Source organism: Salvelinus namaycush, chromosome 6, assembly GCF_016432855.1.
Source record: "Salvelinus namaycush isolate Seneca chromosome 6, SaNama_1.0, whole genome shotgun sequence".
In the NCBI taxonomy this organism is placed as follows: domain Eukaryota; kingdom Metazoa; phylum Chordata; class Actinopteri; order Salmoniformes; family Salmonidae; genus Salvelinus; species Salvelinus namaycush.
In genome coordinates, this window is record NC_052312.1 from 24,761,906 (window position 1) to 24,780,876 (window position 18,971).

Consider the following 18,971-nt stretch of genomic DNA (forward strand, 5'->3'; position numbering starts at 1 on the left):
TGGACCACGATAGTTTGTTAGTGATGTGGACTCCAAGGAACTTGAAGCTCTCAACCTGCTCCACCCATCGGTGAGAATGGAGGTGTGCTCGGTCCTCCTTTCCCTGTAGAGCACAATCATCTCCTTTGTCTTTATCACGTTGAGGGAGAGGCTGTTGTCCTGGCACTACATGGCCAGGTCTCTGACCTCCTCCCTATAGGCTGTCTTGTCGGTGATCAGGCCTACCACTGTTGTGTCATCGGCAAACTTGATTATGGTGTTGGAGTCGTGCCTGGCCATGCAGTCATGAGTGAACAGGGAGTACAGGAGGGGACTGAGCACGCACCCCTGAGGGGCCCCAAGTTGAGGATCAGCGTGGCGGATGTGTTGTTACCTACCCTTACCACCTGGGGGCAGCCTGTCAGGAAGTCCAGGATCCAGTGGGAGGTGTTTAGTCCCAGGGCCCTTAGCTTAGTGATGAGCTTTGAGGGTGCTATGGTGTTGAACGCTGAGCTGTAGTCAATGAATAGTATTCTCACATAGGTGTTAGTTTTGTCCAGGTGGGAAAGGGCAGTGTTGACTGCAATAGAGATTGCATCATCTGTGGATCTGTTGGGGCGGTATGCAAATTGGAGTGGGTCTAGTGTTTCTGGGATAATGGTGTTGATGTGAGCCATGACCAGCCTTTCAAAGCACTTCATGGCTACAGACGTGAGTGCTACAGGTCAGTAGTCATTTAGGCAGGTTACCTTAGTGTTCTTGTGCACAGGGACTATGGTGGTCTGCTTAAAACATGTTGGTATTACAGACACAGTCAGGAACATGTTGAAAATGTCAGTGAAAACACTTGCCAGTTGGTCAGCGCATGCTCTGAGCACACATCCTGGTAATCTGTCTGGCCCTACGGCCTTGTAAATGTTGACCTGTTTTAAGGTCTTACATCGGCTACGGGGAAGCGTGATTACACAGTCGTCTGGAACAGCTGATGCTCTCATGCATGTTTCGGTGTTACTTGCCTCAAAGCGAGCATATAAGTAATTTAGCTTGTCTGGTAGGCTCGTGTTACTGGGCAGCTCTTGGCTGTGCTTCTCTTTGTAGTCTGTAATAGTTTGCAAGCCCTGCCACATCCGACGAGCGTCAGAGCCAGTGTAGTAGGATTCAATCTTAGTCCTGTATTGAGGCTTTGCCTGTTTGATGGTTTGTCGAGGGCATAGCGGGATTTCTTATAAGCTTCCGGGTTAGAGTCCCACTCCTTGAAAGCGGCAGCTCTACCCTTTAGCTCAGTGCGGACGTTGCCTGTATTCCATGGCTTCTGGTTGGGGTATGAACGTACAGTCACTGTGGGGATGACGTCATAGATGCACTTATTGATGAAGCCAGTGACTGATGTTGTGTACTCCTCAATGCCATCAGAAGAATCCCGGAACATATTCCAGTCTGTGCTAGCAAAACAGTCCTGTAGCTTAGCATCTGCTTCATCTGACCACTTTCTTGATGACCGAGTCATTGGTGCTTCCTGCTTTAGTTTTTGCTTGTAAGCAGGAATCAGGAGGATAGAATTATGGTCAGATTTGCCAAATGCGAGGAAGAGCTTTGTACACGTCTCTGTGTGTGGAGTAAAGGTGGTCTAGAGTTTTTTCCCCTCTGGTTGCACATTTAACATGCTGATAGAAATTAGGTAAAACTGATTCCCTGCATTAAAGTCCCCGGCCACTAGGAGCGCCGACTCTGGATGAGCATTTTCCTGTTTGCTTATGGCTGTATACAGCTCATTGAGTGCGGTCTTAGTGCCAGCATCGGTTTGTGGTGGTAAATAGACAGCTACGAAGAATATACATGAAAACTCTCTTGGTAAATAGTGTGATCTACAGCTTATCATGAGTAACTATACCTCAGGTGAGGAAAACCTCAAGACTTCCTTAGATATCATGCACCAGCTGTTGTTTACAAATATACATAGACAGCCACCACTTGTCTTACCAGAGGCCGCTATTCTATCCTGCCGAAAAAGCTTAAAACCCGCCAGCTGTATGTTATTCATGTCGACATTCAGCCATGACTCTGTGAAACATAAGATATTACAGTTTTTAATGTCCCGTTAAGATATATGTGATCGTAGTTTGTCTATTTTATTTTCCATTGATTGTACGTTGGTTAATAGGACCGATGTTAAAGGGAGATTACCCGCTCGCCGTCGGATCCTTACAAGGCACCCAGACCTTTGTCGTGGATATCTCTGTCTCTTTCTCCTGCGAATGATGGGGATGAGGGCCTTGTCGGGCGTCTGTAGTAAATCCTTCCCATCCGACTTGTTAAAGAAAAAGTATTCCTCCAGTACGGGGTGAGTAATCGCTGTCCTGATATCTAGAAGCTCTTTTCGGTAATAAGGCACGGTAGCAGAAACATTATGTACAAAATAAGTTACAAATAACGCAAAAAACACAATAGCACAATTGATTAGGGGTTTGTAAAACGGCAGCCATCTCCTCTGGCGCCATTCAGCCCAAGCAAGTCTCTAATGCACTTTCCTGTGGCGGTCCTCATGAGTGGCAGTTTCATCATAGCGCTTGATGGTTTTTGCGACTCCACTAGAAGAAACTTAACAAGTTCTTGAAAATGTCTGGATTGACTGACCTTCATGACTTAAAGTAATGAAGGACTGTCATTTCTCTTTGCTTGTTTGAGCTGTTCTTACCATAATATGGACTTGGCCTTTTACCAAATAGGGTATACCCACCCCTACCTTGTCACAACACAGCTGATTGGATCAAACGCATAAGAAGGAAATAAATTCCACAAATGAATGTTTAACATTGAAAACCATTCCAGGTGACTACCTCATGAAGCTGGTTGAGAGAATGCCAAGAGTGTGCAAAGCTGCCATCAAGGCAAAGGGTGGCTACTTGAAGAATCTCAAATATAAAATATTTTTTGGTTACTACATGATTCCATATGTGTTTATTCATAGTTTTGATGTCTTCACTATTATTCTACAATGTAGAAAATAATACAAATAAAGAAAAACCCTGGAATGAGTAGGTGTGTCTAAACTTTTGACTGGTACTGTATATATAAATATATTTATTATTATTATTACAGGACAAATCTGTGGGGGCATGTGTCCTTGTACCCCCTATGGGCATGACGCCCTAGCCGCATTCACATCACGTTGGAAACTCTGGAACTCCAAGCTAAAATGAACGTGAGTTATTTGCGTAGAGAGCTTCTTATTAGTTGATTCTGATACTTCTGAAGTGGGAAATAGGGGTATCATCTTTCTACAATGAGTAAGCAAGTCATTGATAGAAAAGTAATCAATATACTGAACAAAAATATAAATGTAAAATGCAACAATTTCAACAATGAGTTACAGTTCATATAAGGAAATCAGTTAATTGAAATAAATGAATTAGGTCCTAATCTATGGATTTCACATGACTGGGCAGGGGCCACTTGGGAGCCAGGCCCAGCCAATCAGAATATGGTTTTCCCCACAAAAAAAAGCTTAATACAGACAGAAATACTTAATCAGCTGTCCGGGTGGCTGGTCTCAGACAATCCTGCAGGTGAAGAAGCCGGATGTGGAAGTCCTGGGCTAGCGTGGTTATACGTGGTCTGCGGTTGTGAGGCCGGTTGAACGTACTGCCAAATACTCTAAAACAATGTTGGAGGCAGCTTATGGTAGAGAAATTAACATTCAATTCTCTGACAACAGCTCTGGTAGACATTCCTGCAGTCAGCATGCCAATTGCATGCTCCCTCAAAACTTGAGACATCTGTGGCATTGTGTTGTGTGACAAAACTACACATTTTAGAGTGGCCTTTTATTGTACCTAGCACAAGGTGCACCTGTGTAATGATCATGCTGTTTAATCAGCTTCTTGATATGCCACACCTGGCAGGTAGATGGAATATATTGGCAAAGGAGAAATTAACACTAACAGGGATATAAAAAAAAGAAAAAGAAAAAGAAATAAGATTTATGTGTGTATGGAACATTTCTGGGATCTTTTATTTCAGCTCATGAAACATGGGATCAACACTTGACATGTTGCGTTTTATATTTTTGTTCAGTATAAAACGGTATACCTTACATTCATAAAGCATAAATGTCACTTAAATTGATTACAAAATCACACACTCAAGAAGGCCATGCACAGTTCCAGTGTAACTGGAAGTAACACTATGCCTTAGACCCAAAATGGATGCCTAGTCCTATACCCAAAATGGGCACCCAGTTTCCGATGGTCCTCCTGTACCTTGAGGTCGTGCCGCTGCAGCTGTGAGAGCTGGCAGCCCTGGATGTCCCTGGAGAGAAAAGTCTCTCTGTACTCCCCTAACCCCAGAGAGTACAGCCACGCAGCTACCTCCTCACTTTCCCACCTCTCCGCTATAGCCACAGACACAGACATAGACACAGACACACACGCACACAGACAGACCAGCGCAAAGAAACACACATATAGATATAAAAAAAGAAAACACACCAACACTGAAAGTTCACATACCAGAAGAGGCTGCTGAGGGGAAGACGGGCACATAATAATGGATGGAATGGTATCAAACACATGGAGTCAATGTGTTTGATACAGTCCAATCTATACCGTTCCAGCTTTTACTATGAGCCCGTCCTTCAATTTAAAGTGCCACCAGCCACCACTGACATGGACACTGAAAGTTCACGAATCCACGAGCATGCATAGGTGAACTCAAAGAGAAACAGAATCAAACAAGAGAAAATAAACATACAGAAGCTACAATATACAGCTACACAGCATTTAGAGCAGGCCAGGGGTATTCATATCTGGAGCCTGATTGTCCCCAGCAGGCCGTGAAGTAGGGGACTCGCCTAGACTCTTACCTGACCGTTGCACCAGGCCACAATGTACTAAGCTGTGGCTGTGGAGGTTAGGCCTCAAAGCAGGGGTTTGCCTGGATCCATACCCGACAGAGAGGTGTTGGACCAGGCCACAATATAATAGCGTGGCTGTGGTTGTATGGAGGTTAGGCCTTAAAGCAGGGACTCGCCTGGATCCTTACCCGACAGAGAGCTGTTGGACATCTGCTTGTGGAGCTTCTCTCTCTCCTTCCTCACCTTGGGCATCATCTTTAGCTTCATACTACTCTTACCACTCACTCTCACAGAGTCCTGGAAAGAGGGAGGGAGGAACAGAAAAGGGAAGAATAGAGGGAGGAAGATAAATAATGGTGTGGTTGAATAAAAATGACTTCTGCTGTTGTCAATCCATGTACAGTGGGGCAAAAAAGTATTTAGTCAGCCACCAATTGTGCAAGTTATCCCACTTAAAAAGATGAGAGAGGCCTGTAATTTTCATCATAGGTACACTTCAACTATGACAGACAAAATTAGAAAAAAAAATCCAGAAAATCACATTGTAGGATTTTTAATGAATTTATTTGCAGATTATGGTGGAAAATAAGTATTTGGTCACCTACAAACAAGCAAGATTTCTGGCTCTCACAGACCTGTAACTTCTTCTTTAAGAGGCTCCTCTGTCCTCCACTCGTTACCTGTATTAATGGCACCTGTTTGAACTTGTTATCAGTATAAAAGACACCTGTCCACAACCTCAAACAGTCACACTCCAAACTCCACTATGGGCAAGACCAAAGAGCTGTCAAAGGACACCAGAAACAAAATTGTAGACCTGCACCAGGCTGGGAAGACTGAATCTGCAATAGGTAAGCAGCTTGGTTTGAAGAAATCAACTGTGGGAGCAATTATTAGGAAATGGAAGACATACAAGACCACTGATAATCTCCCTCGATCTGGGGCTCCACGCAAGATCTCACCCCGTGGGGTCAAAATGATCACAAGAACGGTGAGCAAAAATCCCAGAACCACACGGGGGGACCTAGTGAATGACCTGCAGAGAGCTGGGACCAAAGTAACAAAGCCTACCATCAGCAAGGGCATTGAAGATGAAACGTGGCTGGGTCTTTCAGCATGACAATGATCCCACACACACCGCCCGGGCAATGAAGGAGTGGCTTCGTAAGAAGCATTTCAAGGTCCTGGAGTGGCCTAGCCAGTCTCCAGATCTCAACCCCATAGAAAATCTTTGGAGGGAGTTGAAAGTCTGTGTTGCCCAGCAACAGCCCCAAAACATCACTGCTCTAGAGGAGATCTGCATGGAGGAATGGGCAAAAATACCAGCAACAGTGTGTGAAAACCTTGTGAAGACTTACAGAAAACATTTGACCTCTGTCATTGCCAACAAAGGGTATATAACAAAGTATTGAGATAAGTATTTGGTCAATAACAAAAGTTTATTTCCACCATAATTTGCAAATAAATTCATAAAAACTTCTACAATGTGATTTTCTGGATTTTTTTCCCTCATTTTGTCTGTCATAGTTGAAGTGTACCTATGATGAAAATTACAGGCCTCTCTCATCTTTTTAAGTGGGAGAACTTGCACAATTGGTGGCTGACTAAATACTTTTTTGCCCCACTGTACAAATCAGACCTGGGTTCAAATACTGTTGTAGGTATTTCAATTACTTTTCAATAGATTTCAAAACAAGTATTTAGATCACCTTAATTTGAAAAAAAAACAAGTAGTTGAATATTGGAATGTATTTGAAAATACCATTTGGAAAGTATTGGCATGTATTTACAATTACTTCAAATGCATTTCTTTGGAAGTATATGAAAGATGGTATTATCATTTTTTGTTTTAATGTATTTGAAAATAGTTGTGAATGTACATAGTTTTATTTAAAATAACAAACAAACTTAACATGTACAGGACTTATTTCACTGTTTCATCACAATATGCGGCCCATACTTTATACTTTGGTGTCTCATGAAAGAGATGCTATGTTACATTTCAAAAACATCAGGGTTTCAAAAAAGCTCCTTGGACATTGAACTGCGATCTGGTATGAAGATACGCCCTCCAATGCTGAAAAGCTGCTCCACAGCTGCGAAGGATGCTGTGACGTGTAGGTACTCAGCAGCAACTCTGCTCAGTGTTGGGCACGTGTGACTGTGTGTCTTCCAGAATTTCAGAGGATCAGTGTTGCGCCGGTAAACTTTGCGGCAAGATCATTGATGTCTGCAGTAAGTGCAGCCTTCTAAGTGGCACTGCACCATGCCAGTTTAAATTGTGAATCCAAGACTGAGGCAATCTGGTATGGTTTCTTATGCTCATAAACAGTCAGGCGCTTGTCAACTTCTTCCAGGTTTTTGACAAGCTTTCCATTCTACCTGGTAGAGCAAGTGAGGAGCTGTTTAGTCAGTCCACTGATACATGGAATGATGTAGCTGGCTGTGACAATGTCAGATCCTTGCACTTTATCTGTGGCAACCTCAAAGGGGGTTTGGATGTCCACAACATCAGCGAGGACATACGTCTCGTACATAGATAACTTGGTGACAGGCAGTGTCAAGCTTTTCTTCATCAAGCACTGAGAACTGAACGAATAATTTCGGTTGAGAGTTCTACCTTGTGGCTGGTTGCAGACGATTCTCCCCTTCAAGGAGATCCTGTGCAAATATTGACTTGCTGTAGTGGGAGACAATGTTGGAGGCTTTGGAAATGGCTTTGTTGTGGTTATCTGCAGATTTATAGACATATTTCACAGTGAGTTGTAGTGTGTGAGAAAAGCATCTTTCATGCTGTGGAAAGTGAACTTCATCAAGGTCAGTGGAACTTAGTCCTTCCTCCACTTCATCATCAGTATCCTCTTCTTCAGAGGATGTGTCGTCTTCAAAATTAGAAAAGGCAACAACCATATTATTGGCGTTATCGTTGACCACGGTGTTGACTTTGGTTGAGATCTTGTAGTGATCCAAGAGTTCCGCAGACTGTATGTGCTGGCAATGCATTCTCCAGTATGGCGGCCTTTGAACCGTTTACATGCCAGCATAACACTGTGAAGAGTCCAATTCTGTAGGAAGTGCCATGCCTTTTAGAGCATAATATTTGACGGAATTTGAAAAGGGTTTCAAATAGTATTCAAGGAAGTATTTGAAATTGGCAGACTATTTAGTTTTTACAAATAACCACTAAAAAACAAATAAAAATAGAAAGAATACACAGACAAAAAAACATTTTAAATAACAAATACACATGTATTTCAACCCAGGTCGGGTACAAATTGAGCAGACAACTTTACCAAAGACACACAAACACACCCCCAACCTTTACACCAGGGTTTCCCAAACTTGGTCCTCGGGACCCCAAGGGGTGCACGTTTTGGTTTTTGCCCCAAAACTACATAGCTGATTCAACTGATCAAAGTTTGATGATTAGTTGATTATTTGAATAGGGCAAAAACCAAAACGTGCACACCTTGGGGTCCCGAGGACCAAGTTTGGGAAACCCTGCCTTACACACACACTCACATCCACTTCCTCTGAGCAGTGCATGGCAGGGCAGATCCAGTGTATGTCATCTAGCTTGTGGAGCTCAGCACTCAGAGAGTTGAGAGTAGAGAGAAGGTCCTCTTCCTGGGGAGAGTCCAGCTAAAACAGAGCGGGAGGGGGGGACAGGGAGGAGAGCGGGGGGGGCAAGAGACCAGTAAAATATACATACATTATCTATTAGGAAACCTTTTTCACACTACTGAGCCAAACCAAACAGAACCGAGCTAATTAGCCTAATCTGCACTGGGTTGGTCTGTTCACGAATTCACCATGTTTGCTGGGAAGGACAATGTGAAAATAAAATGTCTGATCCAGCACAGTAAGGTTTGGGTTTAGCCTGGGTCCTGGGAACTGTTCTGCTATCATTCCACTCCTTCCCACGCCTTGTCATGCAAAACAATATGGCAATGACAAGGAGTACAATGAATGGAATGTTAGCAAAACAGGTTCTGGATTTCAGGCTAGTTGGGGTTGGCTATAGTGCAGTGGTAGAGTTTATAGTATACCAGTAGTTTTCCCTCCAGCAGCATCCTGGTCTCCAGCTGAAGGACTTTACTGCTGTTCACAATCTCCACTGCTGTACTGCGACTCAGACACTGAAGAGATAAAACATACACAAACTATTGTATCGGGTACTACAGCATTTCAATTACTATAGGTTCGGGTTAGGAGTTAATCGTAACCCATGACAGTGTAGTTTTGTTGCCCCTCAAAGTGTTTCCCCACAGTGGCTGCTGGGTAGTGTAGTTTAGTGAGTGCTGCTGGGGAGTGCTGCTGGGTAGGGTAGTTGTGTTTTCCCCAGAGTGGCTTCTGGGTAGTGTAGTTTTATGTCTCCGCAGGTCACTGCTGGGTAATGTCATTTTTGTTCCTGCGGGTGGCTGCTGGGTAGTGTAGTTCATTGCATTCCGAGGGGCTGCTAGGTGGTGTAGTTTAGTGTAGTGGCTGCTGGGTAGTGTAGTTGTCTTACCTCAGGGCTGGATGGTTTGGAGGGGAACGCTTCAGTGAGGACCATGGCACTAGCATTGACAGCATGGGCTAACTCCTGTTCTACCAGTTTATGGGTCTTAGCTGCCTCTCTTATCCTACAGGAAATAAACATAACATTGTGTTATATATCAAAATAAAGACAAATATAACCAAAAAAAAGACTTGAATTGTAAGAGCTCTATTTCCCCCAACATATTCACATTTTAGAAACATGTATGTAAGAAGTTGGGTAGCACTTTATAATAACTCCACGTAATAAAGCATTTATAATGTATTTATAAATAGTTTATTCATCATTTATTAATACTTTTTAAAAATGTTAGCAACCTAGTTATTCACACATTTATACACAACTTTAAAATAATTGAATAATGATCCATAAGATAATTGAGCAGATATTTAATGTAGGTCCTTATAAACCATTTACTAATCATTAGTATTTTTGCGTGGCCTCATCTAAAGTGTGATCTATTTATACATTATAAATACTTTGTAAATGTTTTGAGTGACCCGTGTAATTTCTCACAAAAAAATTGACATTCCAGCAGTACTGGATGCTCCTTAAGCATTAAACAATAAGCACATAATACAGAGGATGCTTAAGAAAATATATGAAACATTTTATTTGAAAACAGTCACACTATTGTAATAGTGTGATGTGTAACTTCAGACACACTCCATGCTGAGTGAAATAATGTTTTTAGTCAAACGATTTTTGGCAGTGACTTTTGTACCAAAATCAAAGTGTGGATTACAATCACTCCATAGAGCAGTGTAATCTCGGTTAAACCAGAACAAAAATATTGCGTAATTTGGTCCGATGCATGATTAAGTTCTGAGTCCATAAGTGTTCCGCTTTGTCTCCACCTTCGCAAAAGGAAACTCTCAGCCAAACAACACGACACACTAATTTCACCACATGCGCAAAGCAGTCAAAGTTTAAGCCGTGCCTTTTCCCAGTCCTGGTACAGTGGTTCCTCCTTTAAAAGTTGCGTAATACTGCAGCACACTTTGAGGGCTGCTGCAGAATTCTATGTCACGTTATTTAATTGTCAGCAATTTTTACCATTAATGCTAGTTCGACGACCAGAGGGCATCTTTGAGAAGCATTTGAGTCTTCAATATTGGAATTACTAGATCATTTAAAACCTTTTTTTGTAAGAACATATGGGATTGATTTGAAGAAATTTAGTTTAATTAATTTGATTCTTATTATGGTGTTTCTATTCCAAGAAAAACAAAAAACGAAATCCTCAGGGTTTCCGTTACGATGGAATGGAAAATATGGCGCTGTACAATGTGACGGTCGGGAGTAGGCTACAGTACTAAGAGCATAAGAGGATTGAAGGATTATAAATTAATATCTAAGGAGCATTTTTTTGTTAGGGCAAATCTGACCTGTGAGAATATCTAAGGGGCTTTTATATAATTCTAAATTAATTAATAATAATAATAATCACTTTGTTTAAAAAAAGTATTTTCCTTTAACCTAGAGTGAGCGAGAAAAATGCCATTCTTGAACATGGGGTGAGACATTCTCACAATTTTGTAAATAAAGCCAGTTTGTTATTTATAACTATTTATTTCTGTTTTTAGAGGGAGAGAAACCAAAAGCGGCCTCAATGTGTCTCCCGGTCGCGGCCGACACGTGTATCGAACCAGCATCTGCAGCAACGCAGTTTGCACTGAGATGCAGTGTCTTAGAACGCTGCACAACTCTGTTAGGAAAATATGGCGTTGTGCAACGTGATGGTCGGGAGTAGGCTACAGTACTAAGAGCATAACATTTCACCACCCTAATTGTAGTGTAACCAATACCCAAACGGAGATTCAGTGAAAATATAAATCTCATTGATTTATCAAGACCAGTCCCCATGCTTGTCTCAGAGCAGCGTGAAAAGGTGCTGAAATAGGCTATTGCTTCAAATCCTATTGCTTCTAACTTCAATGCTTTTTAAATAAATAAGACCTACTGTACACCACTTTTAACAGAACATCACTCAACACTAGTGAGACTCATTTTGCCTACGGTAGATCTACAGTATATCTAAAAATAATTTTTTCAATAACGTGACTCTCTGCCAATAATTACATTTAGAGGATTGGAGGATTCCAAATTAATATTTAAGGAGCATTTTTTGTTAGGGCAAATCTGATCTGTGAGAATATCTAAGAATATCTTATTATTAATTAATAATAATAATAATAATTGTTTTGTTTAAAAACGATTTTGTTTTCCTTTAACCAAGAGTGAGTGATAAAAAGGCCATTCTTGAACATGGGGTGAGACATTCTCCCTAATTTGTAAATAAAGCCAGTTTGTTAATTAGAATGATTTATTTCTGTTTTTAGAGGGAGAGAAACCAAAAGCCGCCTCATGGGTCTCCCGGTGGCGGCCGGCACGGGTATCAAACCAGCATCTGAATACAGCATTTGAATACATTATTTTGCTGAACTATCCCATTATGTTTAATGAGTTACTACCTTTAAAGGTACTACCCAGTAAAGGTGCTGGCAAACAAAGCCATGGGTGAAAATAGTCTGCGGTTAACAAACTGAAGCAATGGAAGCATTTCACTTCTTAGATGTTAAGTCCCCTACAGTGCCTTGTAAAAGTATTCATCCCCCTTGGAGTTCTTCCTATTTTGTTGGATTACAACCTGTAATTTAAATTTCATGTAATGGGCATACACAAAATAGTATAAATTGGTGAAGTGAAATGAAAAAAAATTACTTGTTTCAAAAAAATTATACAAAAAACCCCAGGAAAAGTGGTGCGTCCATATGTAATCACACCCTTTGCTATGAAGCCCCTAAATAAGATCTGGTGCAACCAATTACCTTCAGAAGTCACATAATTAGTCCACCTGTGTGCAATCTATGTGTCACATGATCTCAGTATATATACACACATGTTCTGAAAGGCCCCAGAGTCTGCAAGACCACTAAACAAGGGGCACCACCAAGCAAGCAGCACCATGAAGATTAAGGAGCTCTCCAAACAGGTCAGGGACAAAGTTGTGGAGGAGTACAGATCAGGATTGGGTTAAAAAAAATATCAGAAACTTTGAACATCCCACGGAGCACCATTAAATCCATTATTCAAAAATTTAAAGAATATGGCTCCACAACAAACCTGCCAAGAGAGGGCCGCCCACAAAAACACACGGACCAGGCAAGGAGGGCATTAATCAGAGAGGCAGCAAAGAGACCAAAGATAACCCTGAAGGAGCTGCAAAGCTCCACAGCGGAGACTGGAGTGTCTGTCCATAGGACCACTTTAAGCTGTACACTCCACAGAGCTGGGCTTTACGGAAGAGTGGCCAGAAAAAAGCCATTGCTTAAAGAAGAAAATAAGCAAACACATTTGGTGTTCGCCAAAAGGCATGTGGGAGACAAACATATTGAAGAAGTTACTCTGGTCAGATGAGACAAAAATGTAGCTTTTTGGCCATCAAGAAAAACGGCATGTCTGGCGCAAACCCAACACCTCTCATCACCCTGAGAACACCATCCCCACAGTGAAGCATGGTGGTGGCAGCATCATGGTGTGGGATGTTTTTCATCAGCAGGGACTGGGAAACTGGAAGGAATTGTGGATTGAATTGAAGTAATGATGGATGGCACTAAATACAGGGAAATACTTGATGGAAACCTGTTTCAGTCTTCCAGAGATTTGAGACTGGGACGGAGGTTCACCTTCCAGCAGGACAATGACCCTAAGCATACTGCTAAAGCAACACTCGAGTGGTTTAAGGGGAAACATTTAAATGTCTTGGAATGGCCTAGTCAAAGCCCAGACCTCAATCCAATTGAGAATCTGTGGTATGACTTAAAGATTGCTGTACACCAGCGGAACCTACCCAACTTGAAGTAGCTGGAGCAGTTTTGTCTTGAAGAATGGCTAAACTCCCAGTGGCTAGATGTGTCAAGCTTATAGAGACATAACCCAAAAGATTAGCAGCTGTAATTGCTGCAAAAGGTGGCTCTACAAAGCATTGACTTCGGAGGGGTGAATAGTTATCCAGGCTAAAGTTTTCTGTTTTTTTGTGTTATTTCTTGTTTGTTCCACCATAAAAAATATTTTGCACCTTCAAAGTGGTAGGCATGTTGTGTAAATCAAATCATACAACCACCCCCAAAATCCATTTTAATTCCAGGTTGTAAGGCAATAAAATAGGACAAATGCCAAGGGGGTGAATACTTTCGCAAGCCACTGTAGATGGGGGACTTTCAGTGATTCTGGACCGGTTCCGACTGACATTTTGGTGTACAAAGTGCTGTGTGAACGTTGTTGGGTCCTGTGCCTTACAGTGCCAGAAAGCCCCATATGTCTGCTCTCTGCTACCACTCTCTCAGCGAAGCAGACTTGAAGTGTCAGGTTTCAGACCCTAGTGGCATGTGACATTTTCTGGCCTATCCAGATAAAGATTAGATAGAGAAAGATAGATTTGCTCTTCCTCATGAGCGAACGGACCCCAGTCTTGGAGACGGCATATGAGCATATGAAAGGGGACAATCTAGCGAATCCAACAGTTGTGGTTTCATCTCACTGTGATATTCTCAGCCGGATTTAGAGCTCTCACAATGAAAAAATACTAAATAATTTCATAGAATTTAAAGAAGACCACTTTCACTTGGTCACAGACGGACGAAATCACTCCGTGATTGAAGCTGAAGTTGTAACGAGTCGGACCACATTTGATTTGTGCCTCTTCGCCGCTCAGTGGAAGTTTATGATGAACTTCTCTGTCATCAGTTATATGAAATGGTGCCAATATTGTACTGTCACTAAGTACTGTGTGGTCGTAAATATTTTACAGTCATAACAAAGGTGAAATCTTATAGTAAGTTGTTCATAATTTGATTGTTAATATATACACTAGTGAACAAACTGGACTTGCTCTGTTCGAGAATATCCTATCAACGGGACCTGAAGAACTGTATGTTTCTTGGAGTCGTGGCATATCAACGACATGGATCATATACAGTGGGGAGAACAAGTATTTGATAACCTGCAAAATCGGCAGTGTTTCCTACTTACAAAGCATGTAGAGGTCTGTAATTTTTTATCATAGGTACACTTCAACTGTGAGAGACGGAATCTAAAACAAAAATCCAGAAAATCCCATTGTATGATTTTAAGTAATTAATTTGCATTTTATTGCATGACATAAGTATTTGATACATCAGAAAAGCAGAACTTAATATTTGGTACAGAAACCTTTGTTTGCAATTACAGAGATCATACGTTTCCTGTAGTTCTTGACCAGGTTTGCACACACTGCAGCAGGGATTTTGGTACTTAAAAATCATACAATGTGATTTTCTGGATTTTTGTTTTAGATTCCGTCTCTCACAGTTGAAGTGTACCTATGATAAAAATTACAGACCTCTACATACTTTGTAAGTAGGAAAACCTGCAAAATCGGCAGTGTATCATATACTTGTTCTCCCCACTGTACATCTTGCTGGTTTTTGCATGCATCGTCAAGACTGGACGGCAGCCTCGGGTAAGATGAAGGGAGGGGAGTGTCGCTTTGTTAAAAACAGCTGGTGTGCAATCTATAATGTTAAGGAAGTCTCAAGTTTTTGCTTGCCTGAGTTAGAATACCTCATGATAAGCTACATACCATACGATTTACCAAGAGTTTTAATCTATATTTTCCGTTGCTGTCTATTTACTGCCACAAAAAGGTGCTGGTGTAAGACTGCACTCAGCGAGATGTATAGGGCCATAAGCAAACAGGAACATGGACATCCCGAGGCAGTGTTTCCCATGGCCGGTGATTTTAATGCAGGGAAACTGAAATCTGTTTTACCTCATTTTTACCAGCCCGACACCTGTGCAACTTTAGGCTACATAACTCTAGATAACCTTTACTCCACACACAGAAATGCATACAAGGCTCTCGCTCGCCCTCTCTTTGGCAAATCTGACCATAACTTAAGCCAACACTTCTTTTGGCCGCCTTTCCTTCCAGTTCTCTGCTGCCAATGACTGGGACGAATTGCAAAAAATCGCTGAAATTGGAGACTTATATCTCCCTATATCTAACTTTAAGCATCAGCTATCTGAGCAGCTTACCAATCGCTGCAGCTGTACACAGCCCATCTGTAAATAGCCCATCCAATCTACCAACCTCATCCCCATATTGTTTTAATTTATTTTTTTGCTCTTTTGCACACCAGTATTTCTACTTGCACATCATCATCTGCACATCTATCACTCCAGTGTTAATTTGCTAAATTGTAATTACTTCACTACTATGGCCTATTTATTTCCTTACCTCCTCACACCATTTGCACACACTGTATATGGACTTTTTATATTGTGTTATTGACTGTACGTTTGTTTATTCCATGTGTAACTCTGTGTTGTTGTTTGTGTCGCACTGCTTTGCTTTATCTTGGCCAGGTCGCAGTTGTATATGAGAACTTGTTCTCAACTGGCCTACCTGGTTAAATAAAGGAGAAATAAAAATAAAATAAAAAATCCTCCTGATTCCTGCTTACAAGCTAAAACTTAAACAGGAAGTACCAGTGACAAGCTCAATACAGGACTGTTTCGCTACCACAGACTGGATTTTGTTCCGGGATTCATCCGATAACATTGAGGAGTTTACCACATTAGTCACTGGCGTCATTAATAAGTGCATCGACATCGTTGTCCCCACAGCGACCGTACGTACATATCCCAACCAGAAGCCATGGATTATAGGCAACATCCGCACTGAGCTAAATGCTAGATGCGGGACACTAATCCGGACGCTTATAAGAAATCCTGCTACAACATCTGATGAGCCATCAAACAGGCAAAGCATCAATACAGGACTAAGATCGAATCCTACTACGCTGGTTCTGACGCTTGCTGGATGTGGAAGGGCTTGCAAACTATTACAGAGGGAAACCCAGCCGTGAGCTGCCAGTGACGACAGCCTACCAGACAAGCAGATCACCATAGTTCCTGAACGACAAGGTAACCTGTCTAAATGACTATTGCCCCATAGTACTCACATCTGTAGCCATGAAATGCTACAAAGGATCCACAGATGACGCGATCTCTATTGCACTACATACTGCCCTCTCCCACCTGGACAAGAGGAACACCTATGTGAGGATGCTGTTCATTGACTACAGCTAAGCATTCAACACCATAGTGCCCTCCAAGCTCAGGACCCCGGGACTGAACACTGGATCCTGTACTTCCTGACGGGCCGCCTCCCAGGTGGTGAGGGTAGGCAACAACACATGTGCCACTGACCCTCAACACGGGGGCCCCTAATTGGTGTGTGTTAAGTCCCCTCCTGTACTCCCTGTTCACGCACGATGGCGTGGCCACGCATGACTCCAACACCATCATTAGGTTTGCTGATGACACGACGGTGGTAGTAGGCATAATCAACGACAACGATAAGACAGCCTATAGGGAGGAGGTCAGTGACCTGGCAGTGTGGTGCCATGACAACAACCTCTCCCTCAATGTCAGCAAGACAAAGGAGCTGATCGTGGACTACAGAAAACGGAGGGCCGAGCATGCCCCCATCCACATCGCACATACGCTGCTGCTACTGTTTATTATCTATCCTGTTGTCTAGTCACTTTACCCCTACCTATATGTATATATCTACCTCAATTACCTTGTACCCCCTGCACATCGATTCGGTACTTTAATAATAAAAATAATGCCACTTTAATGTTTACATATCTTGCATTACTCATCTCATATGTATATACTGTATTTTATACCATATATTGCATCTTGTCTATGCCGCTCGGTCATTGCTCATCCATATATTTATATGTATATATTCTTATTCCATTCCTTTACTTTGATCGGTAGTTGGTAGTTGTTGTGGAATTGTTAGATTACATGTTAGATACTGCTGCACTGTCGGAACTAGAAGCACAAGCATTTCGCTACACTCGCAATAACATCTGCTAACCATGTGTATGTGACCAATTTTTTTCATTTTATTTGAGTTATTGTTTCTTATTGTGTATTTATTCCTTGTGTTATTATTTTTCTATCTGCATTGTTGGGAAGTAAGCATTTCATTGTTTGTCTACATCTGTAAAATGTCTAACTGCAAATAAACACATGTGACATTTCTACCTCAATGACATATCAGTAGTAATGAAGGACTAAAAATCCTCTAGAGCAAAACTGTCCTGTCCGGCCAGCTGTTGTGTGTAGGCTATATCTCCCCGTTTTATGATTAGTTTGGGTTCGCAAGGTTAACAACATTAGCAAAACATTCACATTGAAACTCTTCCTCAAGTCCACAACAGTTTTTGTGAATAAAATTTTCATTATATTTCCTTTAACATCCTTGTATGCTTATTCTTTTACCATTGATATGTTCTCGGCTATTTTGAGACCTTGACGGTAGACTCAGCAAAATGGCGTTGCTACAAGCAGCACTGCAGATATTGCCGTGTGTGAGATGCAAGACTTTGCTCCTCACAACCAGTATCTGCGTATGTGCATGGGTTTGCTTCACTCTGTTAGAGCGTGGTAGGTACAGGACCAAAACAGCGGGGAAGTTTAGCCTCGCGCTTCAACGATCTTAGTTATTGCGGGAAATTTACCCACTATGCTGTTTACTTTGTCCGCCTATGTCATATCGCTGAGTCTACCTTTAAAATGACGCTCCAGAACTTTTGTATAACTTCAGACAAATGATGAATAAACTATTTACTAATCCATTATAAATGTTTTATTTTACATGGAGTTATTATAAAGTGCTACCAAAATTTGTTCTTAATTTACATGCCTGGTTAGGTAAAAGTTCAGTAAATTCAAATGTATAGTTCATATTTTCTCAATGAATTTTTCATAAAATATTTCATTGAATACCTAGTGATGAGTGTGTCTGCCACCATCCCTAGCTGCTGTACTTGAGCACATTCCTCCTCTGTGAGGTATTCCATAGACTGCTGAGAGTTGAGGCGGGGCCTGGAGGAACGGTAGGTGTCAATCTTCCTCTTATCCTCCCATGATGTTAGAGTCCTCTCAAAGTTCTGGAACATAGCAATAGAATGTAGAAATAGAATGAACAGAATGAACATGATGGATGCGTAGAGGTTTATTAGATACATCTGTTGCCCTAATGCAGTGTTCCTCAACTTTTGTTCCAGCCCAGCACTCACACACTTAATTCGACAAACCAAACAATTATTTGATAAATTGAATTAGGTGTGTCAGAGCTGGCCTGGAACAAAAGTTGGCCTATCCATACACACTCAGACCCTCCCAAACACCAACGTACCCTGTCTCTGGTGAGCATCTGAGCTCTGTTCTTGTGTGTGATCTTGACTATCCCTGGAGGTTGGATCCATGCTTCTCCATCCACCTGTACTGGTACACCCTCCTCCCCTAGGATAGTTATCTTCACCTGACGACACTGGAGAGAGGGAGGACAGTGAGGGGGGAAGGAGGAGGGGAGATGGGGAGAGAGAGAGAGAGAGAGAGAGAGAGAGAGAGAGAGAGAGAGAGAGAGAGAGAGAGGGATTCAGTATGTGTATGTGAGTGTGGTCAATTCAATATCATTTCTACTGTCTTTGGAACTTTAAAATGTGACTGTGATGCATGTATTGAAGGTTTGTG

General features: G+C 41.8%; 1 protein-coding gene across 1 annotated transcript in view; it reads right to left on the reverse strand.

The window, feature by feature from the left end:
- Positions 1-18,163: 18,163 nt before the first annotated feature.
- Positions 18,164-18,971, reverse strand: part of si:dkey-172j4.3 (diacylglycerol kinase eta) — a 93,724-nt gene continuing 92,916 nt past the window's right edge. The window contains exons 24-25 of the mRNA XM_038995305.1: positions 18,634-18,768; positions 18,164-18,385 (exon numbers count right to left, since the gene is read on the reverse strand). Coding sequence (XP_038851233.1) covers positions 18,164-18,385; positions 18,634-18,768 — 357 coding nt within the window. The remainder of the gene's footprint in view (positions 18,386-18,633; positions 18,769-18,971) is intronic.